At 47.6% G+C, this 9,496-nt stretch overlaps 1 protein-coding gene across 1 annotated transcript; it reads left to right on the forward strand.

Moving 5' to 3' along the window:
- Positions 1-2,854: 2,854 nt before the first annotated feature.
- Positions 2,855-8,179, forward strand: LOC107473284 (uncharacterized). Its single transcript, XM_016092836.1, has one exon. The coding sequence runs from the start codon at positions 2,855-2,857 to the stop codon at positions 8,177-8,179; it is 5,325 nt and encodes a 1,774-aa protein (XP_015948322.1).
- Positions 8,180-9,496: the final 1,317 nt, after the last annotated feature.

Genomic DNA, 9,496 nt, shown 5'->3' on the forward strand with positions numbered 1-9,496 from the left:
TCATCGTCCCTGAAATAGTAATCCCTAGCTGCTTCCCCTAGTTTTGTTTTCAAGTTGACCATATCGGTGATTATGGAGACATTATTAAAATTAGGAAACAATAACCGTAATATAACAATTAGTTCGTGCATTATTCGAAACACAAGGATAATCTCAGGTGAATTTATTAGTGCATGCATCTCATTTTAGATAGAACTCATCAAATCTTACATAACTTGCGACTAAAAGTGCATAAAATATTGCTTGAAGATGAGAGATGATTGGCCAAAGACTTGTTGATAGAATATCCGTTCGTTGGGAATTACTATCATAAATACTATGGTAAAGTGTGTAATACACTTCTTGATCGTACTCATATAGGTTGTTGATTTGTCTAGTTTTTAACTCGGATTCACATAACTTCACTTTTGGCTTATATCATCACCAACCAATTATCCATTTCAAAATGTCCCGCCAATGTCATGCCATCGACTTGTAACTTAAGAAACCCAACTTCTCGCTGAGTCCTATCCATGTTGAAGATTTGGACTTACATCATTCCTTGTGGAATTTGGTCACTTCAATCATTAATGTCGCAACCAAATGACGTCGTAAATGTTAGGAAACTTCCTGATCTTTTTCATTAAAATTTTATAGCGTAGGAGTGAAGCGATCTGGAGTTGGACCTACGGACAAAACATGCTCCATTCTAGTATCTAGGAGGTTGCGAGTGGTGTTGTTGTCAATGGATGGCTCTCGACGCGATTTCTCACCACCGTCGACATGTTTTTCTTTACATGAATGGAAATGATTAGGACAATGCTAAAAATTGCGCCTAAGAAATCAAACCACCATTTTATCTTCGTGAGCTCCACTATAAGTTCTACTAGAAATAACCTCGTGACTTCTCCAAAAAATTTGTGGCTTTTCTAGAAAGATAGAACAAAATCCATAACAACAAATCTAACAAGAGAAACGATATCATTGTGTTTTTCTCTTTTTTTCTTGTTCTTCTCATCTTCTCGAAAAGGTGTAGAAAAAGATCACGAACACAAACACGAATATGCCACATGCTTTGAACTGATGACAATAGTGTAATGTCCTTTATTGATAAAATTTCAATAGAGAAAGGGCAAATAGCAAAACAACAACAGTGACAAACAAAAGAATGTACTCAAAGTTTTATGATTTTTCGTCTCCCAACTTGAGCTTAGACCTTGGATCAAAATATGCTAATCCAACAGTAGCTCCATCAAACAATGGGTGCTGCAGCACCCAACTTTGAATTGACTTGTTGGGTTTGTTGCAGTCGTTAGGTGTCAAAGCTACATTATCATTTATCAGTTTTCATATTGGAATATTACATTGCTTTGTGTCGGTTGGAGAGTGAAAGAAATGAAGAAGTGAATTTAAAGGATATTCCGATTCAAAAATAAAATTATACCATGCAAAAGATTTAAATATAGTTGTCATAATAAAATACATACATAGGTAGCTAGTTTATTAATTTTATTATGAACTTCTAGTCTAAAACATATATATTTGTAGAAAATATAATTCACTTGTTAATATGTTATGTGTGTTGTAATCTCATTTGTAGTCACGATCAAAGTTAATTTCCACATGTAACACAAATTAGGGGTGGGCATTGTTTGGATTTTTATAAATCCAAACTGGATCAACTTCAGAACCAGTTTTATGGTTCATGAGACCAAACCAGAACTGGATTGAAGAGAGAAACTGGTTTTAAATCAGTTTGAAAAAACAAAAATCGGTTTTAGAATTTAAATTCCGATTTTTTTAATCCAAATCTAAAATCCATTTTTTTAATATAAAATCCAGTTTTAAAACCAGTTTTTGAAAATCCTGTTTTAAAATCAGTTTCTTCAATCAAAAATCCAATTTTAAAACTAGTTTTTAAAAATTCAATTTTCAAACCAGATATTTTAACAAAAAATTCACTTTTAAAACCAGTTTTTAGAAATTCAATTTTCAAACCATAATTTTTTTAAAAGTAAAATTAATACTAAAGTAATTTTAAAGTGTATAAGTTCATTACAACTAGAATTTGATTCTTTATAAATCTAATGACAATAGCTAATTTATATAACATTTAATCATTCTCAAAATATCAAAATAATACCACCAAAAAATCTCTCTAAAACAACAACCACAAAGTATCAAAAGATGCCAAATTGCCAACAAAATCATCAAACAACCACAACATTTAAGAAAAATATATCTGCAAATAACAAAATATACCTTTGTCATTTTAAAACAAATCTTTGAATGAAAGTATTAAACCAAATGAGAATATTAAGCATACCTTGTCATCATCAAGATTATCAATTGATGCCGCCATAGAACAAGCACCATCATTAGAGGAAACTATATCTGCCAAGGGAATTAAATTAATTATCAAGTCTATATTTGTTACGGCCCGGCCCAAAGACCCGACGGGTCGGCCCTGGCCCGAGCTCCACCCGACCCGTCTCCTCGCCCTCCAAACGACCCGGACACGTGTCTTGTACGACCCACACGCGGCTGCAGGACGATGTCCTTGGGAATATGGGCCTGTCCTCACAAGGGGCCCACGACTGACATGTATATAAGGGGAAGATTGGCTCTTCCCCCGAGGTACGTCACTTTTCCACATCACTTTCCCCGCCTGCACATTATTTGACTTGGGCGTCGGAGTGTCTTTGCAGGTGGCACCCCCCCTCGTCCATTCGCTAGCACAAGTGCTCGCCAGCTCGGCAAACCCGCAACCAGTGCGTCCAGAGCTAAGGCGTCCTCGCCCCTCCACCCATACACCCGATTTGTCCGGAACCCGACCACCGAACATTGGCGCCGTCTGTGGGGACTCCCTGCCTAAATGGAAGCCGTGCTGGGCCCCGGGGACCAAGCTCGAGCAATTGGAGCGGAGGGGGCAGCCTCCGTTGCCTCACTAAGGGGGCGGCGGAGGTCCCCCCAACAACACGCGAGAACACGACCCTTCGGGGGAACGGGTGGCGACAACGCCATAATAATGCAGGAGCTACGCCACAGAGTCCAAAACCTAGAACGACAGCTGGCTGACCGGGAGCGGGACGGACAATTTACCGACCCAAGCTATACCCCGTCTCCCGGGAGCGAGGAGGAGGACTCTCACAGAAGCCGCCCGCGGCGTACATCCGCATCCCGGACGGAAGCGGAGAGCACGCGGGAGGAATCACCTGTAAGAAGAAGACGAAATGACACGATCATCTACTCCCGCGGCAGAACGACCCGCCGAGCGACAAGAGGTCGCGAAGACGGGGAAGGGAGATCTGACAGAACAAGACAACCTGTGATAATGGGCGTCACCCCGTTCCACCGATCTATCCTCGAGGTCCGGTTGCCGAAACACTTCGACAAACCAACGGACATGAGGTATGACGGAACTCAAGACCCTCTGGAACACCTCACGACCTTTGAGGCCAGGATGAACCTAGAGGGAGTAGGGGACGAAGTAAGATGCCGCGCCTTCCCGGTAACCCTAGCAGGACCAGCGATCAGATGGTTTAACGGCCTCCCTCAAAGTTCCATCTACAATTTCTCAGACATCAGCCGTGCATTCCTTGCCCAATTTACAACGCGGATAGCAAAGGCCAAGCACCCCATCAACCTTCTTGGGGTAACCCAGAGACAAGGAGAGCCGACCAGGAGGTACCTAGATCGGTTCAACGATGAATGCTTGGAAATCGACGGCTTAACCGACTCGGTGGCTAGTCTCTGCCTAACAAACGGCCTCCTCAACGAGAACTTCCGAAAACACCTCACCACGAAACCGGTTTGGACAATGCTTGAAATCCAGACGGTGGCCAAGGAGTACATAAACGACGAGGAAGTCAGCCGAGTCGTGGCTGCCAATAAGCGGCAGTCCGGTTACAGCCAAGCCCGGCAGTCCGGTGGGGACGGTGAAAGAGCAAAAGAAAAGGCCAGGGAGGAGGCATCAAACAAAGCATCTAGGCCGTTCCCTCGAGTCAGAAAATTCACTAATTACACTCCACTCACTCTCCCCATCGTGGAAGTTTATCAGCAAATAGCTGAGAAGGGAATTCTTCCGAAGCCTCGACCACTTAAGGACCGTACAGGAGGAAACAAGAACCTTTATTGTGATTACCACAAGGGTTATGGCCATCAAACACAGGACTGTTTTGACCTGAAGGACGCACTGGAACAAGCGATAAGGGAAGGAAAGTTAGCAGCGTTCTCCCATCTCATCAGGGAGCCGAGAAGACGTTATCGCGATCAAGACGAGGAAGGCAAGACCCGTTCGGCCAAGCGGCGACAGGAACCCGAGGACAGAGACCACGGCCTCACTGTGATAAACGTGGTAACGGCAAAAAACGCTGCACCAAAATCCCGGTCGGCACACAAGAAAGACGCTAAGGTTCTGGCGATCTCATCCCCGCCGGTGCAAAGCTCTAAAAAACCTCCGTCCATTTCTTTCGGCCCGGAAGACCAGTGGTTCAGCGACGCCCCGGAAAACCCCCCCATGGTCATAACGGCCAGAGTGGGAACCGGCCTCGTCAAACGGATCCTTGTCGACACAGGAGCTGATTCAAATATCATGTTCCGCAACGTGTTTGACGCGCTAGGGCTAAAGGATGCCGACCTGACGACTCACCAGCACGGGGTTATCGGGTTAGGCGACCACTTCATCAAACCGGACGGAGTCATATCCCTACCAATCTCGGTGGGGCAAATCCAAGGCCGAAGATCGGCGATGGCCGAGTTCGTAATCCTCCGAGATTCCACTGCCTACAACATCATCTTGGGAAGAAAAACAATCAACGATTTCGAAGCCATAATCAACACCAAACTGCTAGTTATAAAGTTCGTTACCGATGACGGATCCATAGGCACCATAAGGGGAGACCTCGAGACGGCAGTCGCTTGTGACAACGCCAGCCTCTCCCTTCGAAAGAAGTCCAAGGAAGCATCCGGCGTGTTCCTAGCCGACCTTGATGCCAGAGTAGAGGACAAGCCGAGGCCAGAACCAGAAGGGGACTTGGAGAAGTTTAGAATCGGTGACGAAGAGGAAAAGTTCACATTCGTTAACAAGAACCTCCCACATGAGCTGAAGGAACCTTTGATCGAAATGATAAGGGCCAACAGGGACTTGTTCGCCTGGACACCAGCTGACATGCCGGGCATAGATCCAAAAATCATCTCACATCATCTAGCCCTCAAGGCGGAAGCACGCCCAGTGGCTCAACGAATGAGAAAGATGTCGGCGGAAAGAGCAGAGGAGGTAGCCAAGCAAACGGCCAGCCTCCTAGAAGCAGGCTTCATACGGGAAGTAGACTACTCGACATGGCTCTCGAATGTGGTATTGGTGAGAAAACACAACGGCAGGTGGAGAATGTGCGTGGACTACTCTGACCTTAACAAAGCATGCCCCAAAGATTGCTTCCCCCTCCCCAACATAGATGCACTCGTCGACGCTGCGGCGGGATATCGGTATCTGAGTTTCATGGACGCCTACTCCGGTTACAATCAGATACCGATGCACCGTCCCGACGAGGACAAGACGGCGTTCATAACGCCAGGAGGAACTTTCTGTTATAAGGTAATGCCATTCGGCTTGAAAAATGCAGGGGCAACATATCAAAGGCTGATGAACAGGATATTCCACGACCTCATAGGAAAAACAGTTGAAGTTTACGTGGACGACATCCTAGCAAAAACAACACGACCTGACGACCTCTTGAACGACCTGGCAAGTGTATTTGCGTCCCTCCGTCAACACGGTATGAGGCTGAACCCCCTCAAGTGCGCCTTCGCCATGGAAGCCGACAAGTTCCTGGGATTTATGATAACTCAGAGAGGGGTGGAAGCTAACCCGGAGAAATGCCAGGCAATACTCCAGATGAAGAGCCCGGGTTGCATTAAGGACGTCCAGAGGTTGGCAGGACGATTGACCTCATTATCCCGATTTCTCGGAGCTTCGGCGACGAAGGCCCTGCCATTCTTTAACCTCATGAAGAAAGGGATGGCGTTTGAGTGGACACCCGCATGTGAAGAGGCCTTTCAGCACTTCAAGGAAATCCTGGTGGCACCTCCCGTTCTCGGGAAGCCAAAGGACGGGGAACCACTATACCTATACCTCGCTATAACAAGCGAAGCCCTGGCCGCAGTTCTGGTACGGGAGGACGGGAAAGCTCAACAACCAGTCTATTTCATAAGCAGGGCCCTACAAGGGGCAGAATTAAGGTATAGCAAGTTGGAAAAGCTAGCCTTGGCACTCCTAACTTCCTCAAGAAGGTTAAAACAGTACTTCCAGAGTCACCAAGTCGTCGTCAGAACGGACCAAGGGATCCGGCAAGTTCTCCAAAAACCCGATCTGGCGGGAAGAATGATGACTTGGTCCATCGAACTCTCCCAATACGACATACGGTACGAGCCCCGGCAAGCCATCAAAGCGCAGGCTATGGCGGATTTTCTAGTCGAAGTGACGGGAGACCCAAGCGAAGAAGTGGGTACACGGTGGAAGCTCCATGTGGACGGAGCCTCCAACCAGACCTTCGGAGGTGCCGGGATCATCCTAGAAAGCCCGATTGGGGTTGTATACGAACAGTCGGTCAGATTCGAGTTTCCCATCTCGAACAACCAGGCAGAATACGAAGCCCTCATAGGAGGCTTAGCCCTAGCGGCAGAAGTCGGCGCAAGAAGACTCGAAATATGCAGCGATTCCCAAGTCGTCACTTCCCAAGTAAACGGTAGCTACCAAGCCAAAGACCCCTTGCTACAGAAGTACTTGGAAAAGGTTAAAAGTTTGAGCCAAAAGTTCGAAGAGGTCACGGTCCACCACGTACCTAGAGAAAGGAACACACGGGCAGACCTCCTATCAAAGCTGGCCAGCACAAAGCCAGGGGAAGGGAACCGGTCTCTCATCCAAGGCATGACAAGAGAACCGGCAATCACATTGCACATGACAACCCTAGGTCTTTCCTGGCTAGACCCCATCACCAACTTCCTAGAACACGGCAAACTCCCTAGTGAGGAAAAGGATGCGGCGAAATTGAGGAGGGAAGCGGCCAAATACGCCGTCATTCAAGGACAGCTGTTCAGGAAGGGGCTCAACCAGCCCCTACTGAAGTGCCTGCGCCCCGACCAGACGGACTACGTCCTCAGAGAAGTCCATGAGGGCTGCTGTGGGCACCACATCGGAGGTAAGGCCTTAGCAAGTAAACTAATCCGAGCTGGATATTACTGGCCGTCGATGATGGCGGATTCCAAGGAGTTTGTCAAAAAATGCGTCAAGTGCCAACAGAACGCCAACTTCGCCAGGGCGCCGGCCTCAGAGTTAAGCTTGCTAACGACCTCCCGACCATTTTCTCAATGGGGAGTCGACCTCTTAGGGCCCTTCCCAGTCGGCCCCGGGCAAGTCAAGTACCTCATAGTCGCGATTGACTACTACACCAAATGGATAGAAGCCGAACCACTGGCTACCATATCCTCGTCCAATTGCAGGAAATTCATGTGGAGGCAGGTAATAACGCGATTCGGTATACCGGAAGTCGTCATCTCAGACAACGGCACGCAGTTTACCGACAAGAAGTTCACAGAGTTTCTCAACGGCCTGGGTATAAGGCAAAGATTCTCCTCGGTAGAACACCCTCAGACAAACGGGCAAGTAGAGTCCGCCAATAAGGTCATCCTTTCGGGGCTAAAAAAGAGGTTGGACAATAAAAAGGGCGCTTGGGCCGACGAACTCGCAGCGGTCCTCTGGTCCTACCGAACAACCGAACAATCCTCCACTAAGGAAACTCCTTTCCGACTAACGTACGGGGTAGATGCGGTAATACCCGTAGAAGTCGGAGAGCCGAGCCCGCGGTTGCTTTTGAAAGGAGTGGAGGAAGCCATAGAAAAGGACCTGATAGATGAAACCAGGGAAATGGCCCATCTGACAGAAACGGCGCTAAAACAAAGAATGGCTCTGCGCTACAACACCAAAGTGATCAAGAGGGAATTTGAGCCAAACGACCTCGTCTTGAGGCGAAATGATATCGGCCCACCGACCCCCAGAGAAGGCAAGCTAGCGGCGAACTGGGAAGGCCCCTACAGAATCAAAAAAGTGATGGGAAAAGGAGCATTCAAGTTGGAAAGGCTTGACGGCAAAGAGGTCCCGAGAACATGGAACGCGGACAACCTAAGAAGGTTCTACTCCTAGAGAATGGCCCGACAAGCCGACCAGGCTAGCTAAGTAGTTAATTTGCTAATTTAACCTTTAAACTTCTCATAGCGACTTACGAATCCTTTATGTGATTACCGAATAAGATATACTTGTGCAAATTTTCTCTCCTGCTTTGTCACTCAATTTTCCAGATAAACCACCCCACCACGTTCAACGACGACGCGCGTCCCCGGGACTGATCACCCCGGGAACCCGTCAAACACCATCATAACGACTACGCGAAAGGCCATGGGCCATTGATAAAAGTGACGACAATAAACCAAAAACGGTTAATAGAAACGAAAATACGACCAGACGAATAAGGAAAAGTTTGTCACGACAACTCGGGCAAACGGTTAAAACGGTCTGATCACAAGCCAAAATAAAACGGCTAAACATCAAATTGTTCACAAGCCAAAACGGCTAAAACTAAAATAGTTTACAAGTCAAAACAAAGCGGCTAGACAAAAAACTTTAAACAGAAGATTCATTTCTTGGGGGCGTCGACGACTTTGCCATCCTGGATGACTTTAAGAACACCAATCGCCGACGTATCGAACTCGGGAGCAATGACTTTGACCTGGGCCTTAAGAGCCTCTTCGGTCGCCAAAATTGCGCCCTTCCCCTGCTTCACGATGTCTTTATACTTTGCTTTCCAAGTTGCTAATTCAGCCTCCACGGCTTGCTTTTCTTTCTCCATCTCGGCCACCCGTTTCTGCGCCGCGCCGACCTGGCTTTCCAAAGTCATCTCACGTTCAACCAGACGAGAAACCGTGGCGTCCGAGTCCTTTAACTTCTCCTCAACAATGGCAGTCTTCTTCTCGGCAGCAGTGACCTTCTTCTCGGCAGCGTCAAGTTTTTCATTTGATTGAGTCAACTGCTCCCGGAGAGTCTCAACTTCATTTTTTAGCTCATTGTTAGCCTTCCCACTAGCTTCCAACCTCCTGCGGAGGGACTCCATCCCGGACAGCTCAAACTCAGCCTTCCGGGCTATCACGGCACCCCGCAGAAGGGTTCGGTACATCCACCTCGCCTGCCCGGCAAGGGAAGACTCATGGAAGTACTCCTCAGTACCAGGGATCAGCTGGGAATCTATGAAGTTCCCAGCATCAAAGTTTCTCTCCATAACGGTAAGGACCCCCTCGGGACTGGAGGACGTCTTCCTCTTCCTCTTGGGGTTAGGAACCTCCTCCATACCATCGTCGGTTTCAGGGGCAGACGTCGAACCCCCAGTGCCTACCACTTCGCGGAAAGGAGTGGCGTGAACCATTTTCTCGCCCTCAGCCTGGGCAGCTTGGGTCGAGGTCCCGGTTC

The sequence above is a fragment of the Arachis duranensis genome, chromosome 2, assembly GCF_000817695.3.
Source record: "Arachis duranensis cultivar V14167 chromosome 2, aradu.V14167.gnm2.J7QH, whole genome shotgun sequence".
NCBI lineage: Eukaryota > Viridiplantae > Streptophyta > Magnoliopsida > Fabales > Fabaceae > Arachis > Arachis duranensis.